The sequence below is a fragment of the Scyliorhinus torazame genome, unplaced genomic scaffold (assembly GCF_047496885.1).
Source record: "Scyliorhinus torazame isolate Kashiwa2021f unplaced genomic scaffold, sScyTor2.1 scaffold_83, whole genome shotgun sequence".
Taxonomy (NCBI): domain Eukaryota; kingdom Metazoa; phylum Chordata; class Chondrichthyes; order Carcharhiniformes; family Scyliorhinidae; genus Scyliorhinus; species Scyliorhinus torazame.
This window is the reverse complement of record NW_027307810.1, coordinates 677,370-703,488: the sequence shown is the minus strand read 5'-3', so window position 1 is coordinate 703,488 and position 26,119 is coordinate 677,370. Positions and strand designations below refer to the sequence as shown.

General features: G+C 48.7%; 1 protein-coding gene across 1 annotated transcript in view; it reads left to right on the top strand.

The window, feature by feature from the left end:
- LOC140405573 (regulator of G-protein signaling 22-like) overlaps nt 1-26,119 on the top strand; it is an 88,175-nt gene that overhangs the window by 44,828 nt on the left and 17,228 nt on the right. Inside the window, exons 3-5 of the mRNA XM_072494130.1 lie at nt 3,575-3,736; nt 3,977-4,156; nt 19,611-19,766. Coding sequence (XP_072350231.1) covers nt 3,575-3,736; nt 3,977-4,156; nt 19,611-19,766 — 498 coding nt within the window. The remainder of the gene's footprint in view (nt 1-3,574; nt 3,737-3,976; nt 4,157-19,610; nt 19,767-26,119) is intronic.

Here is a 26,119-nt window from a genome sequence, read left to right as displayed (position 1 = left end):
CAGCGAAGGTGGTAGAGGCAGGCACGATAGCGTCATTTAAGATGTATCTAGACAGATATATGAACGAGCGGGGAACAGAGGGAAGTAGATCCTTGGAAAATAGGCAACAGGTTTAGATAAAGGATTTGGATCGGCGCAGGCTGGAAGGGCCGAAGGGCTTGTTCCTGTGCTGTAATTTTCTTTGTTCTTTGTTCTCTCCAGTTTAATAACATCTTTCCTATAGCAAGGTGATCAAAGCTGAACACAATACTCCAGGTGCGGCCTCACCAATGTCCTGTACATCTGCAGCATAATCTCCCAACTTCTATACTCAATGCCCTGACTGATGAAGGCCAGTATGCCAAAAGCCTTCTTCACTGCCCTATCAGAGTCATCAATATTTCCCATACATCAGAGCCAGCATGATTTTATGAAGGGCTGTGTTTGACAAATTTTCTCGAGTTCTCTGAAGACGTAACAAGCAAAGTGAATAATGGGGGTCCTGTAGGTGTAATCTATTTGGACTTTTGGAAGGCATTTGATAAGGTTCTGCACAGAAGGTTAATTCACAAGATTAGATCACAAAGAACAACAAAGAACAAAGAAATGTACAGCACAGGAACAGGCCCTTCGGCCCTCCAAGCCCGTGCCGACCATACTGCCCGACTAAACTACAATCTTCTACACTTCCTGGGTCCGTATCCTTCTATTCCCATCCATATTTGTCAAGATGCCCCTTAAATGTCCCTATCGTCCCTGCTTCCACTACCTTCTCCGGTAGCGAGTTCCAGGTACCCACTACCCTCTGCGTAAAAAACTTGCCTCGTACATCTACTCTAAACCTTGCCCCTCTCACCTTAAACCTATGCCCCCTAGTAATTGACCCCTCTACCCTGGGGAAAAGCCTCTGACTATCCACTCTGTCTATGCCCCTCATAATTTTGTATACCTCTATCAGGTCGCCCCTCAACCTCCTTCGTTCCAGTGAGAACAAACCGTGTTTATTCAATCGCTCCTCATAGCTTATGCCCTCCATACCAGGCAACATTCTGGTAAATCTCTTCTGCACCCTCTCTAAAGCCTCCACATCCTTCTGGTAGTGTGGCGACCAGAATTGAACACTATACTCCAAGTGTGGCCTAACTAAGGTTCTATACAGCTGCAACATGACTTGCCAATTCTTATACTCAATGCCCCGGCCAATGAAGGCAAGCATGCCGTATGCCTTCTTGACTACCTTCTCCACCTGTGTTGCCCCTTTATTGACCTGTGGACCTGTACTCCTAGATCTCTTTGACTTTCAATACTCTTGAGGGTTCTACCATTCACTGTATATTCCCTACCTGCATTAGACCTTCCAAAATGCATTACCTCACATTTGTCCGGATTAAACTCCATCTGCCATCTCTCCGCCCAAATCTCCAGACAATCTAAATCCTGCTGTATCCTCAGACAGTCCTCATCGCTATCCGCAATTCCACCAACCTTTGTGTCGTCTGCAAACTTACTAATCAGACCAGTTACATTTTCCTCCAAATCATTTATATATACTACGAAGAGCAAAGGTCCCAGCACTGATCCCTGTGGAACACCACTGGTCACAGCCCTCCAATTAGAAAAGCATCCCTCCATTGCTACCCTCTGCCTTCTATGGCCTAGCCAGTTCTGTATCCACCTTGCCAGTTCACCCCTGATCCCGTGTGACTTCACCTTTTGTACTAGTCTACCATGAGGGACCTTGTCAAAGGCCTTACTGAAGTCCATATAGACAACATCTACTGCCCTACCTGCATCAATCATCTTAGTGACCTCCTCGAAAAACTCTATCAAGTTAGTGAGACACGACCTCCCCTTCACAAAACCGTGCTGCCTCTCACTAATACGTCCATTTGCTTCCAAATGGGAGTAGATCCTGTCTCGAAGAATTCTCTCCAGTAATTTCCCTACCACTGAAGTAAGGCTCACCGGCCTGTAGTTCCCGGGATTATCCTTGCTACCCTTCTTAAACAGAGGAACAACATTGGCTATTCTCCAGTCCTCCGGGACATCCCCTGAAGACAGCGGGGATCCAAAGATTTCTGTCAAGGCCTCAGTAATTTCCTCTCCAGCCTCCTTCAGTATTCTGGGGTAGATCCCATCAGGCCCTGGGGACTTATCTACCTTAATATTTTTTAAGACACCCAACACCTCGTCTTTTTGGATCACAATGTGACCCAGGCTATCTACACCCCCTTCTCCAGACTCAACATCTACCAATTCCTTCTCTTTGGTGAATACTGATGCAAAGTATTCATTTAGTACCTCGCCCATTTCCTCTGGCTCCACACATAGATTCCCTTGCCTATCCTTCACATGGGATTAGGGTAATTTATTAGCTTGCATTAAAGACTGGCTGACGGACAAAAGGAGGATAAATGGGTCTTTTTCTGGATGACAAGATGTAACTAGTGGGATGCCACAGGATTTGGTCCTTGGGCCCCTGCTATTTACAATCTATATAAATGATTTGGATTCAGGGATAGAAGGTTCTGTAGCCAAATTTGCAGACTATACAAAAATAGATGGGACAGTAAGTTGGAATGAGGAAATAAGAACCTTACAAATGTATACGATAGGTTAGGAGAATGGGCCAAAATGTGGCAGGTGGAATTTAACGTGGATAAGTGTGAGGTGAAGCATTTTGGTTGGAAAAATGGGAAGACAACTCATTATCTAAATGGGGAGAAACTTTGGGATGCTCTGTTGCAGAGGGATCTGGGAGTCCTCATTAATGAGTTACAGAAAACGAGCATGCAGGTACAGTAGATAATAAAGAAAGCAAATGGAATGTTGGAATTTGTCGCTAAAGGATTGGAGTAGAAAGGTAAGAAAGTGTTGTTGCAACTGTACAAGGCATTGGTGTGACCGCACGTGGAGTATTTTGCAGTTTTGGTTGCCTAATTTGAGGAAAGATGTAGTGGCATTAGAGGCATTTCAGAGGAGGTTCATTAGGTTTATTCCGGATTTGAGGGGTTTGTCATATGAAGAGAGATTGAACAGTTTAGGGTTTTGAAGAATAAGGGGAGATCAAATTCAGATCATCAATTGAAGATGATAAAAAGGGATGGAAAAAGTAGACGTAGAGTGGATGCTTCCTCTTGTGGGACATTCTAGAACAAGAGGTCTTAGGATAAGAGGTATCAAATTTAATACGGAGTTGAGGAGAAACTACTTCTCCCAAAGAGTTGTGAATTTGTGGATTTTGTTACCCCAGAGTGTGATAGATGCTGGCACAGTGAGTAAATTTAAGGAGGAGTTCGACAGATTATTAAGTGGTAATGAATGGGTTGATGGGTTATGGAGAACGGGCAGGACATTGAAGTTAAGGCCAGGATGAGATCAGCCATGATCGAATGATGGAGCAGACTTGATGGGCCAAATGCGCTAATTCTTCTCCTATATCTTATGAGCTTCTGAACTTATTGGATCTTGTCAAGGAAACTATGGAAGCTTGAAAATACCATCAGCCCAAAATTTGTAGTGTATCAATTTGCTTCTAAAGGTGTGTGAAAATGTAGATGACCTGAATTAATCTGGTAACCTATGTTTCCAACAGCTCCTTGATAACAAATGGGTCTCCTCGTCAAAAGACATCATTGCATTCCGTAGAGCCTTGATAAATCCAGTAACAGCTCTTCAATTTCAGCAGTTTGTGTCACTGAAAGGTGAACTGATGGAAAATAATATCATATTCTGGCTTGAGGTTCAAAAGTATAAGGTAAATAAAATATAGATCTGAATTTTAAAAAGTAATGAATAATTCAAAGCTACATTCAAATTAAGCAGAAGTTCAATTTGCATAAAATAACAAAGGAACATTGTACACGAGTGACTGAGTAAGTGTTTGTGCAAATTTGCAAATGCGTGTTTTGAGCTTTATCTTTGACTGTCTGAATTTCTACCACCTAAATTGCACAGAAAAGAATACTGACTCTTTTTTTGTGTTTTTTCCCTTCAGGATATGTGTCATTCTCATGCTAGTGAGGAAATGATTCAGAGTAAAATCTCCTCTATTATTAATTGTTTCATCAATTCCAGCATCCCACCACCTGTGCAAATTGATATTCCATTGGAGCGCGCATATAAAATCATTAATCACATGCAAGAGGAGGGACCATATATCTTCAGAGAAGCACAGGTGGGAAGAAAGAATATGATGGAGCTCTCTCTAATGGCTTAGTAGCATTAAGTGATAAATAAGATTGTTGAGCTGAAGATAACCATATGGAAGTAAGATGCTGTGGCAATGACAGTTATCTGACTCAAAGAATGGTAGGACTAGGTATTGAATATTGCTGTATACGAGAGAAGGAAAGAAAGATATTGAGCAGAATATATCAGAGCTGGTGAAAGTTGTTGTACTGGAGGGGTGAATGACAAAATGTGTTTGATTAGAGTTTATACACAATAAAAACACTATTGCATTACTCAGTAATTGGCTGCCAACTGGTAGAAAAAATGTAGAGGAACAAATTTTCAAGGAAATTTCAGGTGATGTGCTTGAGCTGCTTGATGCGGGAGCTGGCAGATCCCATTGCGAGCAGCAGTGACCACATCTGCAGTAAGGGTTGGCTGCTCGAAGAGCTCCGGCTCAGAGTTGATGAGCTGGAGTCTGAGCTTCAAACACTGAGGCACATCCGGGAGGGGGAGACTTACCTGGACACTGTGTTTCAGGAGGCAGTCACACCTGTCAGAGTAAGTAGTTTAAATCCTGCCAGTGGCCAGGGACAGCAGGGTGTGACTGCAAGTCAGGCAGGGAAAGGGAACCAGCAGTCAGGAACTCAGGAGCCTCAGCCCTTGACTCTGTCCAACAGGTATGAGGCACTTGCTCCCTGTGTGGATGGCGAACAGGGCTGCAGGAAGGATGAGTCAGCTGACCAAGGCACCATGGTTCAGCAGGCCATTCAAGGGGAGGGAGTAAATAGGCAAGTTGTAGTTGTAGGGGATTCTATTATCAGGGGGATAGCCTTTGTGAGCAGGATAAAGAGTCCCGCATGGTATGTTGCCTGCCCGGTGCTAGGGTGCGGGACATCTCTGACCGGCTTGAAAGGATACTGGAGAGGGAGGGGGAGGATCCAGTTGTTGTGGTCCATGTCGGTACCAACAACATAGGCAAGTCTAGGAAAGAGGACCTGTTTAGAGATTATAAAGAGCTAGGATTCAAATTAAAAAACAGGTCCTCAAGGGTCATAATCTCCGGATTACTGCCCGAGCCACGTGCAAATTGGCACAGGGAGGCAAGAATCAGGGAAGTTAACACGTGGCTGAAAGAGTGGTGTGGGAAAGAGGGGTTCCTTTTCATGGGACACTGGCATCAGTTTTGGGACAGGGGGGACCTATACCGTTGGGATGGTCTCCACCTGAACCGAGCTGGGACCAGTGTTCTGGCGAAAAGAATAAATAGGGTGGTCAATAGGACTTTAAACTAAAGATTGGGGGGGAAGGGAAAGTCAGGGAACCAAGAGGTGAAGTAATCAGTGGGAAGCGTAGCTGCTTAGGAATACAAAAAAGCACGAAAAGACAAAACTCAGGAGAGGTTACGATAGTCCCCATCCCACAAAATATGACACAGTGTATGGAAAGGCTCAGTAAACCAAGGTCCACCACACTAAGAAAACAAAAAGGGACGGTCAATAGAGAATTAAAGGTGCTATATTTAAATGCGCGCAGTGTACGGAACAAGGTAGATGAGCTTGTGGCCCAGATTGTGACTGGCAGGTATGATGTGGTAGGCATCATACCTACCTACCACAGAGACATGGTTGCAGGGGGTTCAGGACTGGCATTTAAACATCCAGGGATTCACAACCTATCGAAAAGACAGGGAGGTGGGCAGAGGGGGCGGGGTTGCCTTGTTAATTAGGAATGAAATTAAATCAATAGCACTAAATGACATAGGGTCAGATGATGTGGAGTCTGTGTGGGTAGAGTTGAGGAACCACAAAGGCAAAAAAACCATAATGGGAGTTATGTACAGGCCTCCTAACAGTGGTCAGGAACGGGGGTACAAAATGTACCACGAAATAGAAAGTGCATGTCAGAAAGGCAAGGTCACAGTGATCATGGGGGACTTCAATATGCAGGTGGACTGGGTAAATAATGCTGCCAGTGGACCCAAGGAAAGGGAATTCATTGAATGTTTACAGGAGGGCTTTTTGGAACAGCTTGTGATGGAGCCCATGAGGGAACAGGCCATTCTGGACTTAGTGTTATGTAATGAGCCAGACTTGATTAAAGATCTTAAAGTAAGGGAGCACTTAGGAGGCAGTGATCATAGTATGGTAGAATTCAATCTCCAATTTGAAAGAAAGAAGGTAGAATCAGATGTAAAGGTGTGACAGTTAAATAAAGGTAACTACAGGGGCATGAGGGAGGAACTGACTAAAATCGACTGGGAGCAGAGCCTAGTGGGAAAGACAGTAGAACAGCAATGGCAGGGGTTTCTGGGAGTAATTGAGGACACAGTGCAGAGGTTCATCCCAAAGAAAAGAAAGGTTATCAGAGGGGGGATTAGGCAGCCATGGCTGACAAAGGAAGTTAGGGAATGCATCAAAGCAAAAGAGAAAGCCGAAAATGTGGCAAAGAGTAGTGGGAAGTCAGAAGATTGGGAAGGCTACAAAAACAAACAGAGGATAACAAAGAGAGAAATAAGGAAAGAGAGGATCAAATATGAAGGTAGGCTAGCCAGTAACATTAGGAATGATAGCAAAAGTTTCTTTAAATACATTAAAAACAAACGGGAGGCAAAAGTTGACATTGGGCCGCTCCAAAGTGACGCTGGTAATTTTGTGATGGGAGACAAGGAAATAGCTGAGGAACTAAATAAGTACTTTGCGTCAGTAGAAGACATGAGTAATATCCCACCAATTCCGGAGAGTCAGGGGGCAGAGTTGAATATGGTAGCCATCACAAAGGAGAAAGTGCTAGAGAAACTAAGAGGCCTAAAAATTGATAAATCTCCGGGCCCAGATGGACTACATCCTAGAGTTCTAAAGGAGATAGCTGAAGAAATAGTGGAGGCGTTAGTTATGATCTTTCAAAAGTCACTGGAGTCCGGGAAAGTCCCAGAGGATTGGAAAATCGCTGTTGTAACCCCCCTGTTCAAGAAGGGAACAAGGAAAAAGATGGAAAATTATAGGCCAATTAGCCTAACCTCGGTTGTTGGCAAGATTCTAGAATCCATTGTTAAGGATGAGATTTCTAAATTCTTGGAAGTGCAGGGTCAGATTAGGACAAGTCAGCATGGATTTAGTAAGGGGAGGTCGTGCCTGACAAACCTGTTAGAGTTCTTTGAAGAGATAACAAATAGGTTAGACCAAGGAGAGCCAATGGATGTTATCTATCTTGACTTCCAAAAGGCCTTTGATAAGGTGCCTCACGGGAGACTGCTGAGTAAAATAAGGGCCCATGGTATTCGAGGCAAGGTACTAACATGGATTGACGATTGGCTGTCAGGCAGAAGGCAGAGAGTTGGGATGAAAGGTTCTTTTTCGGAATGGCAACCGGTGACGAGTGGTGTCCCGCAGGGTTCAGTGTTGGGGCCACAGCTGTTCTCTTTATATATTAACGATCTAGATGACGGGACTGGGGGCATTCTGGCTAAGTTTGCCGATGATACAAAGATAGGTGGAGGGGCAGGTAGTATGGAGGAGGTGAGGAGGCTGCAGAAAGATTTAGACAGTTTAGGAGAGTGGTCCAAGAAATGGCTGATGAAATTCAACGTGGGCAAGTGCGGATGCAAGGGCTATGGTTTGGGACATGGGATGGGTGCGCAAGGAGCAGCGCCTTACCGTTTCTGGATGAATAAAGCTCTCCGTGCTCCCGGAGTCGAAAAGGCATGGGGTGTCGCCTCCGTTGACCTGGTCCTGCATCACAGAGCTCTGCAGGGGTTTTGGTCGAGGGTGATCGCTCCCAGTTTCACCCAGAGGCTGGTGACTATCTGGAATGCACTGCTGAGAGGGAGGTCTAGCACTTGGGAAAAAAGAATAGAGGCATGGACTATTTTCTCAACGGTGACAAAATTCATAATGCAAAGGGACTTGGGAGTCCTTGTCCAGGATTCTCTAAAGGTAAACTTGCAGGTTGAGTCCGTAATTAAGAAAGCAAATGCAATGTTGTCATTCACCTCAAGAGGCTTGGAATATAAAAGCAGGGATGTACTTCTGAAGCTTTATAAAGCATTAGTTAGGCCCCATTTAGAATACTGTGAGCAATTTTGGGCCCCACACCTCAGGAAGGACATACTGGCACTGGAGCGGGTCCAGCGGAGATTCACACGGATGATCCCAGGAATGGTAGGCGTAACATACGATGAACGTCTGAGGATCCTGGGATTATATTCATTGGAGTTTAGGAGGTTGAGGGGAGATCTAATAGAAACTTACAAGATAATGAATGGCTTAGATAGGGTGGATGTAGGGAAGTTGTTTCCATTAGCAGGGGAGACTAGGACCCGGGGGCACAGCCTTCGAATAAAAGGGAGTCACTTTAGAACAGAGATGAGGAGAAATTTCTTCAGCCAGAGAGTGGTGGGTCTGTGGAATTCATTGCCACAGAGGGCGGTGGAGGCCGGGACGTTGAGTGTCTTTAAGACAGAAGTTGATAAATTCTTGATTTCTCGAGGAATTAAGGGCTATGGAGAGAGAGCGGGTAAATGGAGTTGAAATCAGCCATGATTGAATGGCGGAGTGGACTCGATGGGCCGAATGGCCTTACTTCCGCTCCTATGTCTTATGGTCTTAAGTGAGTGGGACGATCAGAGTGGGAAGTTGGGGTGGGGTCCATTGGGGGCCAGGGAGGTGGGGGGATTGTAGGTTGGTGGAGTGAGGGTTATCGGGAGTCAGGTAGTGGGTGTCTCGGGGTTGGGGGGGGTTTGAAGGTCACTTGAGGAGGTCGGAGTCAGGGGGGTGGGCGGTTGGGGATTCGGAGGTCAGGGGTGGAAGAGGCCCGCGGTAATGGTTGGGTTGGCCGGTTGGGGGAGTGATGGGAAGCGCAGGGAGGTCCATGGTGGGTGTGGAATACTGTGGTGGAGTGCGTGATTAGTCAAATAGGTGACAGAGTACCCTGGAGAGTCAGGGTTGCGAGGATGTCCTGTGCGGGCATTGTCTAAGTGTTTAAAATAGTTATGTAGATGTTGGAGATGGATATAGATATAAAATTTACAGTGCAGAAGAAGGTGATTTGGTCCATCGAGTCTGCACCGTCCCTTGGATAGAGCACCCCATTTAAGCCCACACTTCTGCCTGTAACCCAGCAACCCCACCCAATCTCTTTGGACACTCAGGGCAATTTAGCATGGCCAATCCATCTAACCTGCACATCTTTGGACTGTGGGAGGAAACCGAAGCACCCGGAGGAAACCCACGCAGACACGCGGAGAATGTGCAGACTCCGCACAGAAGGTGATCCAAGCCAGGAATCAAACCTGGGAACCTGCAGCTCTGAAGCGACAGTGCTAACCACTGTGCTACCATGGTTTTATTTCTTCTTACATTTTCTGTGTAACTATGAGTGGAACTCTGGCAGAAGTTAGCGATTTAAATCGCTTTGTCGGATGGTTCCCAATGCAGCGCTATTGTCCAGAGAAGTTAGTGCTTTAGCCTTCTTGGGAAGCTCCGAGCGGGATTTCTTTGGGGTAACCCCCAACACTGATGCTGGGGAGTCTGGCAGTTACGGACCCATGTTTGAGGATGTAACGAGAAATATAGACAAGGGGGATCTAGTCGATATTCTGAAAACTTTCAGTCAGGTCCCACACAGGTGTTTAGTAAGCAAATTTACAGAACATGGGATTGGGAAGAATTAATAGCATCACTGTACAGAAGAGGCCATTTGGTCCATCGAGTCTGCATCGACACATGAAAAACAGCTGTACTTTTTAAAGGCTGTGAGGCAACCCACCTCTACCACCCTCTCAGCAGTGCATTCCAGATAGTCACCAGCCTCTGGGTGAAACTGGGAGCGATCACCCTCGACCAAAACCCCTGCAGAGCTCTGTGATGCAGGACCAGGTCAACGGACGCGACACCCCATGCCTTTTCGACTCCGGGAGCACGGAGAGCTTTATTCATCCAGAAACGGTAAGGCGCTGCTCCTTGCGCACCCATCCCATGTCCCAAACCATAGCCCTTGCATCCGGGTCCCACTCTGTCCAAATCAAGGAGTATTGTATTGCAGATCTCTCGATCCAGGGCGCCGAATACACCCGTTTCAAACTGTATATCCTCCCTCACCTCTGCGCCCCCCTGTTGCTCGGACTGGATTTCCAGTGCAGCCACCGTAGCCTGACACTGAAGTTCGGTGGACCCTTGACCCCCCTCACGGTATGCAGCCTTGCGACACTGAAAGTCGCACTCCCCTCTCTATTTGCGAACCTCACTCCCGACTGTAAGCCCATCGCCACCAGGAGCCGGCAGTACAGTGCCCAAGACATGACTTTTATCAGGTCAGAGGTCCAGCGTTTACTGGGAGAGGAGGTCATTGAGGCTAGCAACAGGCCTTGGAGAGCGCAAGTGGTGGTAGTCCGGTCTGGGGAAAAGAAACGAATGGTCGTGGATTATAGCCAGACCATAAACCGCTTCACGCAGCTCGATGCGTACCCCCTTCCTCGCTTAGCAGAAATGGTAAATCGGATCACCCAAGAACCGGTATTTTCCAAGGTCGATCTCCAATCCGCCTACCACCAGCTCCTTATCTGACCCAAAGACTGCCCCTATACTGCCTTCGAAGCAGCCGGCCGGCTCTCCCACTTCCTCAGGGTCTCCTTCGGCATCATAAATGGGGTCTCCGTCTTCCAGAGGGCGATGGACCAAATGGTGGACCAGTACGGCTTGCGGGTGTTATGGGCGAGGCATTTTCAGAACCCCAAAATGTATCATGGAGTTCCACCAAAGGGAGTTCATCCCTTTAATGGATTTGTTGCTTTTCCTAGCACACGGCTGGTCCCCTAGGTGTGGTATTTGAATTACGGACACGTGGGTTTTTTTAAACATAAAACACTGTTTATTGAATGAACGCAACTTAACATCTTAAATAAACATTGGATCTATTAACACCCCTTACTTCAAAGCAACAGTAAATAATTCCTTAAAATGTTCCTTCAAACTTCCAAGAGACTTAACACCTTTAAACAAAATCACATCAGGTTAAAGTTTCAATCACCCAAATGATCCAGAGATAGTCTTTCACTGCAAAACACAGACACACACCCAGTTCTTTTCCTCCAAACTGTCCGATGCAGATACGTTCATGTATCTGTCTAAATACATCTTAAATGACGCTATCGTGCCCGCCTCTACCACCTCCGCCGGCAATGCGTTCCAGGCACTCACCACCCTCTGCGTAAAGAACTTTCCATGCATACCTCTCTTAAATTTTTCCCCTCTCACCTTGAACTCGTGACCCCTAGTAATTGAGTCCCCCACTCTTGGAAAAAGCTTCTTGCTATCCACCCTGTCTATACCTCTCATGATATTGTAGACCTCAATGAGGTCCCCCCTCAACCTCCGTCTTTCAAATGAAAATAATCCTAATCTACTCAACCTCTCTTCATAGTTAGCGCCGTCTATACCAGGCAACATCCTGGTGAACCTCCTCTGCACCTTCTCCAAAGCATCCACATCCTTTTGGTAAGTGGCGACCAGAACTGTATGCAGTGTTCCACATGTGGCCGAACCTAAGTCTTATACAACTGTAACATGACCTGTCAACTCTTGTACTCAGTACCCCTTCCGATGAAGGAAAGCATGCTGTATGCCTTCTTGACCACTCTATCGACCTGCGCAGTCACCTTCAGGGTACAATGGACCTGAACACCCAGATCTCTCTGTACATCAATTTTCCCCTGGACTTTTTCATTTACCGTATAGTTCGCTCTTGAATTGGATCTTCCAAAATGCATCACCTCGCATTTGCCCGGATTGAACTCCATCTGATATTTCTCCGCCCAACTCTCCAATCTATCTATATTCTGCTATATTCTCTGACAGTCCTCTTCACTATCTGCTACTCCACCAATCTTAGTGTGATCTGCAAACTTGCTAATACCTTCCTCCAGATCATTTATGTATATCACAATCAACAGTGGTCCCAGCACGGATCCCTGTGGAACACCACTTGTCACAGTTCTCCATTTTGAGAAACTCCCTTCCACTACTACTCTGTCTCCTGTTGCCCAGCCAGTTCTTTATCCATCTAGCTAATACACCTTGGGCCCCATGAGATTTCACTTTCTCCATCAGCCTACCATGGGGAACCTTATCAAATGTCTTACTGAAGTCCATGTATATGACATCTTGAGTTCCAAAAGTATAAAAGTATATCTTTCCCCATCCTTAAAATGGAGGCTCGTTGAGGGAACTTCCTAAATCCCCCACCACCTGGAGAATTTAAATGTTGTGATGCTTATATAAAAAAATATTTAAAAATTCAAAAATTACACTTCCCACTGATTCCACACAAGGTTCGCGATCTGTAGATGTCATATTGATTCCCTCATCAATCAACTTTGTCACTTCCTCAAAGAATTCTATTAAGTTGGTAAGACATGACCTTCCCTGCACAAAACCATGTTGCCTATCACTGATAAGCCCATTTTCTTCCAAATGGGAATAGATCCTATCCCTCAGTATCTTCTCCAGCAGCTTCCCTACCACTGACGTCAGGCTCACCGGTCTATAATTACCTGGATTATCCCTGCTACCCTTCTTAAACAAGGGGACAACATTAACAATTCTCCAGTCCTCCGGTACTTACCGATGTTCAAGGATGCTGCAAAGATATCTGTTAAGGCCCCAGCTATTTCCTCTCTCACTTCCCTCAGTAACCTGGGATAGATACCATCCGGACCAGGGGACTTGTCCACCTTAATGCCTTTTAGAATAGCCAACACATCCTCTCTCCTTATGCCGACTTGACCTGGAGTAATCAAACATCTATCCCTAACCTCAACATCCGTCATGTCCCTCTCCTCGGTGAATACCAATGCAAAGTACTCGTAAAGAATCTCACCCATTTTCTGTGACTCCACGCATAACTTTCCTCCTTTGTCCTTGAGTGGGCCAACCCTTTCTCTAGTTACCGTCTTGCTCCTTATATATGAATAAAAGGCTTTGGGATTTTCTTTAACTTTGTTTGCTAAAGATATTTCATGAGCCCTTTTAGCCCTCTTGATTCCTCGTTTCAGATTGGTCCTACATTCCTGATATTCTTCCAAAGCTTTGTCTGTCTTCAGTCGCTGAAACCTTATGTATGCTTCCTTTTTCCTCTTAGCTAGTCTCACAATTTCACCTGTCATCCATGGTTCCCCATGTCCTGTCGAATTTTGGGATAGTTGGCCTTTTTCCAATTTAGCACTCTTCCTTTAGGACCACTCTCGTCTTTGTCCATGAGTATTCTAAAACTTACGGAATTGTGATCACTATTCCCAAAGTAATCCCCGACTGAAACTTCAACCACCTGGCCGGGCTCATTCCCCAACACCAGGTCCAGTATGGCCCCTTCCCGAGTTGGACTATTTACATACTGTTCTAGAAAACCCTCCTGGATGCTCCTTACAAATTTTAGACCTCTGACACCAAGTGTATCCCAGTCAATGTTGGAAAAGTTAACATCTCCTATCACCACCACCCTGTTGCTCCTACATCTTTCCATAATCTGTTTACATATTTGGACCTCTATTTCACGCTCGCTGTTGGGAGGTCTGTAGTACAGCCCCAACATTGTTACCGTATCCTTCCTATTTCTAAGCTCTGCCCATATCGTCTCACTGCTCGCGTCCTCCATAGTGCGCTCCTTCAGCACAGCTGTGATATCCTCGCTGACCAGTTATGCAACTCCTCCACCCCTTTTACCTTCCTCTCTATCTCGCCTGAAGCATCGATATCCTTGGATATTTAGTTGCCAATCATGCCCTTCCCTCAACCAAGTCTCAGTAATAGCAATAACATCATACTCCCAGGTACTAATCCAAGCCCTAAGTTCATCTGCCTTACCTACTACACTTCTTCCATTAAAACAAATGCACCTCAGACCACCAGTCCCTTTGCGGTCATCATCTGCTCCCTGCCTACTCTTCCCCTTAGTCACACTGACTTCATGATCTAATTCCTTACAGGCTTTAGTTACTACCTCCTTACTGTCCACTAACCTCCTCATTTGGTTCCCACCCCCCTGCCACATTAGTTTAAACCCTCTCCAACAGCGTGAGCAAAAGCACCCCCAAGGACATTGGTTCCAGTCCGGCCCAGGTGCAGACCGTCCAATTTATAGTAGTTCCACCTCCCCCAGAACCGGTCCCAATGTCCCAAAAATCTGAACCCCTCCCTCCTGCATCATCTCTCAAGCCACACATTCATCCTGCCTATTCTTTCATTTCTACTCTGACTACCATGTGGCACTGGTAGCAATCCTGAGATTACTACCTCTGAGGTCCATATCCCCCTTCCCCCATATCCCCCTTCCCCCATATCCTCCTTCCCCCATATCCCCCTTCCCCCATATCCCCCATAATCCCCTTTTCCCCCATATCCCCCATATTCCCCTTCCCCCATATCCCCCTTCACCCATATCCCCCATATCACCCTTCCCCTATATCCCCATATCCCCCTTCCCCCATATCCCCCTTCTCCCAAATTCCCCTTCCCCCATATCCCCCTTCCCCCATATCCCCCTTCCCCCATATCCCCCTTCCCCCATATCCCCCTTCCCCCATATCCCCCTTCCCCCATAGCCCAAGTGAATGTCGCTAATCGTTTGCTTCGCCGTCTGCTTGTGCCATGTACGCATCAGGCTCAGCGTCAAGGTGCCCCTTCGTCTTCGACATGTACGCATCCAACTGATTGTCCAGCTGCTTACGGGTCCTTCCCCCATATCTCCCTTCCCCATATCCCCCGTATTCCCCTTCCCCATACCTCCCATATCTTCCTTCCCCCATATCCCCCTTCCCCCATATCCCCCTTCCCCCATATCCCCCTTCCCCCATATCCCCCATATTCCCCTTCCACCATATCCCCCTTGACCCTGATCCCCGTCTGTGTGTCTAACCATGCATGCTTTATTGTGGATTGCAGGACCAAACGTCGCCGCACCCGACCCCGCGGATGCCGATCGGCCCCAGGACGATCCAGGGCGGCCACGAGCCAGGGACGGGACCGGCCCATCAGGCATACGATGCCCCCAGGACGATCCAGGGGGGCCACGAGCCAGGGACAGAAGCGGCCCATCAGGCATACGACGCCCCCAGGACGGCCACGAGCCAGGGACAGACCCGGAGCACCAAGGAGACGACGCTCCCATCTAGTGCGAGTGCGGCGACACCGGTGGGTCACACCCAGCGACGAGGGGGGCAGCCACAGGAACAGGCCCCCGTCACAGCCGACCCAGGACACACCTACCCAGGACACACATACCCAACACACACCTATCCAGGACATATCTACCCAGGACAACACCTACCCAGGACACACCTACCCAGGACACACCTACCCAGGACACTGACACACAGGACACTGACACACAGGACACGGACGCACACAACACCCACACATGGGACTGATGGACAAGAACCACCACTCCAGGGACCCTGGAATTTGGGTCATATGAGGAGCACGACACTACTCCACTGCTATCTCCTACACCCTCCACCATCGCAGAGACACTCACCTGGTTGGGCACTTTAGCGAATAGGCACTGGTGCGCACAACACAGCCGTCCCGGTACAGCAGGAGCAGCCGAGGGGCCGGACGGTCGGAGGGCAGCCCGGCGCAAGCAATCATCTGCTGCCCAGACGGGTCCCGGGTTCCTGGAGTTACTATACCCACACATCGTTGACCCGATGTAGTCATGGACCAAGGGACGATCGAAGAGGGTGACGGCTGGCTTGCGACAGCTGCAGATGCAGGTGTAGGACGATCCAGGACGGCCACGAGCCAGGGACAGACCCGGAGCACCAAGGAGACGACGCTCCCATCTAGTGCGAGTGCGGCGACACCGGTGGGTCACACCCAGCGACGAGGGGGGCAGCCACAGGAGCAGGGAGTGGTGCCGGTCATACGTGCCACCCAGGCTAAAAACGCACGGGTGGCGTCCGCAGTGGAGGCAATGGGGGGTGACGGTGTCAGACATGGGGAGCAGTATACAAGGCCTGGGGATTTCTGTGCAGGCGGCGCCTGTGGCCCAGGACATGGCTGCCTTCTCACAGGAAGCCATGAGCCATAGCCAGCAGCAGATCACAGAGGCGCTCAACGCCGTGGCCCAGCCCCAGCAGGCCACGGACCAGTCTCTGCAGGCCGTGGCCCAGTCTCTGTAGGCCGTGGCCCAGTCTCAGCAGGCAATGGCCCAGTCTCAGCAGGCCATCGCTGAGGCCATCGGCGCCATTGCCCAGGTGCTGGCCGGCGTTGCTCAGACACAGATAGGGATGGCCAACTCCCTGGCTCATGGCTGCAAACTTGCAGACCCTTGTTGTTAGCAGGGCGGGCCTCCAGGACTGGCAGCGCCTGGTGTCAGGGGGGGCATCGGATGCTCAGTCCATTCGCATCTCCGACCCATGGATCGGGCACCCCGAGGGAGGAGGAGGTGCTGAGGCCCATCCCGGCTCCCCCTGGAGGAGAGGCCCTGGAACATTGCGACACCTCGGACCCACCCCCATTCCATCCCAGGTGCGTCTGGTGGGCAACGGGCAAGACAGGCTGGCAGCTTGCGCGCCCGAGCCGCAGCCTGGTCCATCTAGGCCGGGCTGCCCCAGGAAAGGGCCGTCAAAGGGGTCCCTAGTCACAGGGCAGGACTCACAGGAGTCCACCTCCAGTTCTGGGGAACCACCTAGATGTAGTCAAAGGGCTCGTAAGGCCAAACAATTAGGCACGGAGTAAGTTGGCACAGGTGCAGGGCACAGATTAGTTATAGTGTCTAGGGCACGTGTATGAACTGTCTGTTATTAAAATCACTTTCACACCTACAGAAGCTGCCTTTGTGCTCTGTCCGATGCGTGCTGTGAGATGAGCACCAGTGGGTGTGTGGGGGGGGTGATAGAACGTCGGGCTCAGGTGAGTGTGCCCCCCCCCTCCACCCGGGTCGCCCTCGCCATCCCCCTGGGCAGACAACGGGACCGTGCGCTGCAGTGTCATGGCCGCATGCAGGGACGGTCCGCGTGGAGGGTGGTACTGTGGCCTTGGGTCAGACATTGTCCAACGATGTAGAGTCCAGAGCTCATCGCAGAGTGGGTTGTCATCGTCCTCCATGGCCTGCTTCCACCGGCGACAGTGTGAGCCCGGCGCGTTGTGCAGCAGGTGGATGTGCAATGGAGGGGTGTTGTGCATGCGGGTGGGGTGAGGGTGGTCGTTTGTGGGTGGGTGGGGAGAGGTCGGTTGGTGGTGGGTGCGGTGAGGGTGGTTGGTGGTGGGTGGGGTGAGGGTGGTAGGCTGGTGCCGTAGTGTGCAGTCTGTGCCCATACCCGGCAATTCCCACCCCCCTCGAGTCCGTGAAGCGGGCGGCTATCAGCCTGTCACTTGCCTGCTGGCCCAGCCGATAACGGTGGGCAGCCTCCCATCCATGTCCAGCCCGTCTGTCCTGACCATTGCCCTCATCCTCCTCATCTGGGGAGGTCTGCGCCTCGTCTTGCTGCTCCTCCCCTTCCTCCTCCTCTGCCTGCAGCCCCTCTGCTGGGCTATGTTGTGCAGGACGAAGCAGACCATAACGATGTGGCCGACCCTATCTGATGGGTACTGAGGGCCCCTCCAGAGCGGTCCAGGCACCTGAAACGCATCTTCAGCAGCCCAAAGCACCTCTCTATCACACCCCTGGTCGCTGCATGGGCATCGTTGTAACGGTTCTCCGCGTCAGTCTGTGGCCTCTGTATCGGCGTCATCAGCCACGACCTCAACGGGTAACCTTTGTCGCCAAGCAATCAGCTCCTCAGCCAGGATCCCTCGAACATGGTGGGGATGAAAGATTGCACTAATACGAATGAGTCATGTACACTGCCCGGGTACCGGGCACAGACATGCAGGTGGTCGCAGACCACCTGAATGTTCATGGAATAGGTCCCCATCCTATTCGTGAGCACGGCCCTGTTATCCGCAGGTGGCCGCGCAGCGACATGCATCCCATCGATCGATCGCCCCCTGGACCATGGGCATCCTAGCCGCCGCAGCAAAGCCCACTGCCCAGGCATCCTGGCTGGCCCGGTCCACAGGGAACTGGATGTTGCGGTCCGCAATGGCAATGTCACTGCACGGATGCACAGGTGCACCGATGCCTGCGAGATCCCCACTCGGCACCTGGAATGAGCCCGTGGCATAAACGTTCCAAGGGCCGGTGCAGACCCGATGGGCCAAATGGCCTCCATCTGCACTGTAAATTCTATGATTCTATCATACCAGGGTTGGCAGGACTGTCCTATGAGGAGAGATTGGTTTGACTAGGACTGTATTCACTCGAGGTTAGAAGAATGAGAGGAGATCTGATTGAACTTCTAACAGGGCTAGACAGACTAGATGCAGGGAGAGTATTTTCTCTGGCTAGTAGTCTAAACCAAGGGTTACAGTCTCAGGATACTGGGTCGACTGGCATGAGGAAAAGATGTCTTCACTCAAAGGGTAGTAAACCTATGGAATTGTCCACCATAGAAGGCTGTGGAGGCCAAGTTTGAATATATTCAAAAAAGAGATAGATCAATTAGATTTTAATGGCATCAAGGGGCATAGAAAGAAAACGTGAATATGGCATTGAGATAGAGAATCAGCCATGATCAATTTGAGTGGGGGAGCAGGCTCGAAGGGCCAACTTGCCTACAGCTCTTTGTTTCTATGAGTGCATACGTTCTTTTATGGGCCTTAATTACTCTTAATTGGAAAGTCTGCAGCGGGATTCTCCGACCCGGCGGGGGGGGGGGGGGGCAGAGAATTCCCGGGTGGCGGCGCGAATCCCACCCCGCCGCCAACTGCCGTATTCTCCAGCGCCATTTCTCGGGCGGATGTGGGATTCATGCCACGCCAGTCTGGGGCCTTTGGCAGTGCCCCCCTCCTGCGATTCTCCGGGCCCTGATGGGCCGAGCGGCCGTCCGCTTTTGGCCAGTCCCGCCGGCGTGAACCACTCAACTCACGTACCGGTGGGACCTGGCAGGTAAGTCGGTGGAGGCGGTCCTTGGCCTGGCCCGCAATCGGAGCCCACCGATCTGCGGGTGAGCTTGATTCTTGGGGGCACCCTTTCTTCCGCGCGTTCATGCGCCAAAATATGCCGGCCAATCTGCGCATGCGTGGAGCCATGCTGGCAGTCCGCAAATGCACGAGATCACACCGGCCCTTTGGCGCATGCGCGAACATCTGCACCATCCCTTCTGCACCAGCTGGAGCGGCACCAACCCCTCCGGCATCCACGTAGCCCCGAAAATGCCGAGAATTACGCACTTTTGGGGGCTGTTGACGCCGGAGTGGTTGGCGCCAGTTCTCCCGCCGATGTGGGGACTTAGTCCCCAGAAGGGAGAATCCCGGCCCTGAATTTATGCATTTGATTTAATAACCTCGCACCTTTAAATGTATTTATGAGTCAGTAACCTGGAACTATCTAGTTTTCAAAAGTAATTATATTTTGTTCCACAGATGGAGGTTTTTGATATTCTCTTCAAATTATGGCCGGAGTTTTTAAACTTCCGACATAGCTTTGCCGATGAAAGCATCTTTCCAACTTTAGAAAGAAAAATAATGAAGAGGCAAGAAAACATTGAAAGGAAAAGAAAGGGAGAGAGCACAATTCAGGTGATAATTCAGAATTATGCCAGTTAGGATCATGGAACAGTATCACATTTGCTCTCTTTCAAAAAGCAATCAGTTCGGCACACTCTCCAGTTATTTTTTATTTCAAATACCTTTTTAAAGTTGCCATGGAATTTCTTTCTATCACCCAATCAGTCTCAGCATTCCAAATACTGGACATTCATCCCATAATAAAATATTTCCATATGCCTTGCCTCATTCTTTCCCAATCACTTGCTCCGGTTACAGAATAATAGACTCAAGAATAATGATAGCACAGAAGGAGGGCTTTTGACCTGTAGTGATCATCCCCATGCCACCTCGCACCACGTCAACAAAGTTCGACTACCACAGCCTTTCCCACAAAGCCCACATTTTTCATTCTTTACATTATCCAATTCCCTTTTGAAGGTCTCCCTGCACTACTTTGACATTCCAGTGCATTCCAGGTCCTAAACCTACACAATGTAAAAATGTTTTCCTCATCTCATCATTCGTTCTTTAGCCATTCATCTTAAATAGCTGTCTGCTGTTTCTCAAACCTCTACCAATGAGAACAAATTAATCCTTTCTACTTCCTCCAGATTCTTCATGATTTTGAAAACTTTTATCAAAATGCCTCAAACTTCTCCAAGAAGAACAGTCCCAATTGCTCTAATCTATCCCTCTTTTCTGAGAACCATTCATTTAAATCTTTTCTGCACCCTCTCCAATGCTTTCCAACCTGAAGGCTTCTCAATTCATGGGGTGGACTGCACCGCATCATCAGGCAAAGCGAAGGGTGGAGGAGTTTGCCTCCTCATCAGCTCCTCCTGGTGCTTGGATGTGGCGACCCTGGCGACCTACTGCTCCCCGCACCTGGAATACCTGACCGTGAAGTTCCACGTGAGTTTGTGAGTTCACTTCAGCCATTATCACAGAAGGCCATGTTGCAGCTGTACAAAACTCTGGTACGGCCGCATTTGGAGTATTGCATGCAATTCTGGTCGCCGCATTATCATAGATTATCATAGAATTTACAGTGCAGGAGAAGGCCATTCGGCCCATCGCGTCTGCACCGGCTCTTGGAAAGAGCACCCTACTCAAGGTCAACACCTCCACCCTATCCCCATAACCCAGTAACCCCACCCAACACTAAGGGCTATTTTGGACACTAAGGGCAATTTATCACGGCCAATCCACCTAACCTGCACATCTTTGGACTGTGGGAGGAAACCGGAGCACCCGGAGGAAACCCACGCACACACGGGGAGGATGTGCAGACTCCGCACAGACAGTGACCCAAGCTGGAATCGAACCTGGGACCCTGGAGCTGTGAAGCAATTGTGCTATTCACAATGCTACTGTGCTGCCCTAGGAAGGATGTGGAAGCATTGGAAAGGGTGCAGAGGAGATTTACCAGAATGTTGCCTGGAAGATCTTATGAGGGACCCCAGGCAGAAGTGAAGAAGGCGCTGGACGAACTGTACAGTTAGAACATAGAACATAACAGCGCAGTACAGCCCCTTCGGCCCTCGATGTTGCGCCGACCTGTGAAACCACTCTACACTATCTACACTATTCCCTTATCGTTCATATGTCTGTCCAATGACCATTTGAATGCCCTTAGTGTTGGCGAGTCCACTACTGTTGCAGACAGGGCATTCCACGCCCTCACGACTCTCTGAGTAAAGAACCTACCTCTGACATCTGTCCTATATCTAGCTCCCCTCAATTTAAAGCTATGTCCCCTCATGCTAGACATCACCATCCGAGGAAAAAGGCTGTCACTGTCCACTCTATCTAATCCTCTGATCCTCTTGTATGCCTCAATTAAGTCATCTCTTAACCTTCTTCTCTCTAACAAAAACAGCCTCAAGTCCCTCAGCTTTTCCTCATAAGATCTTCCCTCCATACCAGGCAACATTCTGGTAAATCTCCTCTGCACCCTTTCCAATGCTTCCACATCCTTCCTATAATGCGGCGACCAGAATTGCACGCAATACTCCAAATGCGGCCGCACCAGAGTTTTGTACAGCTGCAACATGACCTCATGGCTCCGAAACTCAATCCCTCTACCAATAAAAGCTAACACACCGTACGCTTTCTTAACAACCCTCTCAACCTGGGTGGCAACTTTCAGGGATCTATGTACATGGACACCGAGATCTCTCTGCTCATCCAGACTACCAAGAATCTTGCCCAGTACTCTGTCTTCCTGTTATTCCTTCCAAAATGAATCACCTCACACTTTTCTGCATTAAACCCCATTTGCCACCTCTCAGCCCAGCGCTGCAGCTTATCTATGTCCCTCTGTAACTTGTAACATCCTTCCACACTGTCCACAACTCCACCGACTTTAGTGTCATCTGCAAATTTACTCACCCATCCTTCTACGCCCTCCTCCAGGTCATTTATAAAAATGACAAACAGCAGTGGCCCTAAAACAGATCCTTGTGGTACACCATTAGTAACTGGACTCCAATCTAAACACTTCCCATCAACCACCACCCTTTGTCTTCTTCCAGCTAGCCAATTCCTGATCCAAACTGCTAAATCACCCTGAATCCCATGCTTCCATATTTTCGGCAGTAGCCTACCGTGGGGAACCTTATCAAACGCTTTACTGAAATCCAGAAACACCACATCGACTGCTTTACCCTCATCCACCTGTTTGGTCACCTTCTCAAAGAACTCAATCAGGTTTGTGAGGCACGACCTACCCTTCACAAAACCGTGTTGACTATCTCTAATCAAATTATTCCTTTCCAGATGATTATACATCCTATCTCTTATAAACCTTTCCAAGACTTTGCCCACAACAGAAGTAAGGCTCACTGGTCTATAGTTACTGAGGTTGTCTCTACTCCCCTTCTTGAACAAGGGGACAACATTTGCTATCCTCCAGTCTTCTGGCACTATTCCTGTAGACAAAGATGATTAAAGACCAAACCCAAGGGCTCAGAAATCTCCTCCCAAGCTTCCCAGAGAATCCTAGGAGAAATCCCATCCGGCCCAGGGGACTTATCTATTTTCACACTTTCCAGAATTGCTAACACCTCCTCCTTATGAACCTCAAGCCCTTCTAGTCTAGTAACCTGAATCTCAGTATTCTCCTCGACATTGTCGTTTTCCTGTGTGAATATTGATGAAAAATATTCATTTAGCACCTCTCCTATCTCCTCGGACTCCACGCACAACTTCCCACTACTGTCCTTGACTGGCCCTACTCTTATCCTAGACATTCTTTTATTCCTGACATATCTATAAGTATAAGAACTAGGAACAGGAGTAGGCCATCTGGCCCCTCGAGTCTGCTCCGCCATTTAATGAGATGATGGCTGATCTTTGTGGACTCAGCTCCACTCTCCGGCCCGTACACCATATCCCCGAATCCCTTTATTCTTGAGAAAGGTATCGATCTTTTTCTTAAAAACGTTTAAAGAAGGAGCCTCAACTGCTTCACTGGGCAAGGAATTCCAGAGATTCACAACCCTTCGGGTGAAGAAGTTCCTCCTAAACTCGGTCCTAGATCTACTTCCCCTTATTTTGAGGCTATGCCCCCTAGTTCTGCTTTCCCCGACCAGTGGAAACAACCTGCCAAAGCTTTAGGGTTATCCTTGATCCTACCTGCCAAAGACTTCTCATGTCCCCTCCTGGCTCTTCTTAGCTCTTTCTTTAGGTCCTTCCTAGCTAACTTGTAACTCTTGAGCACCCTAACTGAACCTTCATGTCTCAGCTTTACATAAGCCTCCTTCTTCCTCTTGACAAGTGTTTCAACTGCTTTAGTAAACCACGGTTCCCACGCTCGACCACTTCCTCCCTGCCTGACAGGTACATACTTATTAAGGACACGCAGTAGCTGTTCCTTGAACAAGCTCCACATTTCCATTGTGCCCATCCCCTGCAGTTTTCCTCTCCATCCGATGCATCCTACGTCTTGCCTCATCGCATCATAATTGTCTTTCCCCCAGATATAACTCTTGCCCTGCTGTATATACCTATCCCTTTCCATCACTAAAGTAAACGTAATCGAATTGTGGTCACTATCACCAAAGTGCTCACCTACCTCCAAATCTAACACCTGTCCTGGTTCATTACCCAGTACCAAATCCAATACGGCCTCACCTCTCGTTGGCCTATCTACATACTGTGTCAGGAAACCCTCCTGCACACATTGGACAAAAACGGACCCATCTAAAGTACACAAACTATGGCGTTTCCAGTCAATATTTGGGAAGTTAAGGTCCCCCAGAACAACTACCCTGTTGCTTTCGCTCCTATCCAGAATCATCTTTGCAATCCTTTCCTCTACATCTCTGGAACTTTTCGGAGGCCTATAGAAAACACCTAACAGGGTGACCTCTCCTTTCCTGTTTCTAACCTCAGCCCATACTACCTCAGTAGACGAGTCCTCATCAAACGTCCTTTCTGCCATCGTAATACTGTCCTTGACTAACAATGCCACCCCTCCCCCTCTTTTACCACCTTCCCTGAGTTTACTGAAATATCTAAACCCCGGCACCTGCAACAACCATTCCTGTCCCTACTCTATCCATGTCTCCAAAATGGCCACAACATCGAAGTCCCAGTCCCAGGCCCATGCCGCAAGTTCACCCACCTTATCCCGGATGCTCCTGGCATTGAAGAAGACACACTTTAAACCACCTTCCTGCCTGCCGGTGCACTCCTGCAACTTTGAAACCTTACTCATGATCTCACTACTCTCAACCTCCTGTATACTGGAGCTATAATTCAGGTTCCCAAGCCCCTGCAGAACTATTTTAAACCCTCCCGAAGAGCATTAGCAATATCCCCCAGGATATTGGTACCCCTCTGGTCCAGGTGTAGACCATCCCGTTTGTAGAGGTCCCACCGACCCCAGAATGAGCCCCAATTATCCAGAAATCTGAAACCCTCCCTCATGCACCATCCCTGTAGCCACGTGTTCAACTCCTCTCTCCCTATTCCTTGTCTCGCTAGCACGTGGCACGGGTAACAACCCAGAGATAATAACTCTGTTTTTCCTAGATCTAAGTTTCCACCCTAGCTCCCTGAATTCCTGCCTTACACCTCTATCCCTTTTCCTACATTGCATTTGATGAGGACTCGTCTGCTGAGGTAGTATGGGCTGAGGTTAGAAACAGGAAAGGAGAGGTCACCCTGTTAGGTGTTTTCTATAGGCCTCCAAAAAGTTCCAGAGATGTAGAGGAAAGGATTGCAAAGATGATTCTGGATAGGAGCGAAAGCAACAGGGTAGTTGTTATGGGGGACCTTAACTTCCCAAATATTGACTGGAAACGCCATAGTTTGTGTACTTTAGATGGGTCCGTTTTTGTCCAATGTGTGCAGTCATTGGTACCTATGTGGACCACGACTTGGGGCTGCTCCCCCACCCCCTTAAGGATCCCGAAAACATGATCCGAGACATCACGGACCCTGCCACAGAATCTCCTATATATCCCCCTAACTATGGAGTCTCCAATGTCTAATGCTCTACTCCTCTCCCCCCTTCCCTTCTGAGCAACGGGGACAGACGCTGAGCCAGAGATCTGTACCCCATGGCTTACCCCAGGTAAGTCAGTCCCCCCCCCCCACCCAACAGTATCCAAAGCAGTATACTTGTTACTAAGGGGAACGACCACAGGGGATCCCTGTACTGACTACTTCTTCCCAGCCCCTCACACCGTCACCCATCTATCTTTATTCTTCGGAGTAACTACATCCCTGAAGCTTCTATCTATGACCACTTCTGCCTCCCGAATGATCCGAAGTTCATCCAGCTCCAGCTCCAGTTCCCTAACGCGGCTTCTGAGGGGCTGGAGATGGGTACACTTCCCACAGATGAAATCAGCAGGGATACTGATGGCGTCCCTCAACTCAAACATTCTTCAGGAGGAACATTGCACTACCTTCCCTGCCATCCCCTTTAGATAAAAAAAAGAAAAAGAAAGAAAGAGCTTACCTGTTATTCACTCTACCCATTAGGTTAAAGGAGGTGGAAGGGTGAGGGAACACTACAAGTGTAGTGTCTAGTGTTAGAAACTGCCCAACTTAAATACAGGTAAAAATTCAACACTTAACCAGCAACCACTGCGCCCCACACAAAAACAGCAATCAGCTGTCATTGGCCTGCGCAAACAATTTAAATCTTTACTACTTACCCAGCAGTCACTCTGTCCTCACTCTGACCGGATTCAGCTGGAAACTCCCTACAGTAAGTTTTTAAAAAACATTTATTCCCCTGCTCAGCAAGGGGACTGTACTGCCAAAATACCACCAGCAAATCCCCTGTTCCAACAGGGGCGACAACACTCTTGACCACTGCTATTCAAAAATCAAGGGCGCCTACCGTTCCATCCCCCGACCGCACTTTG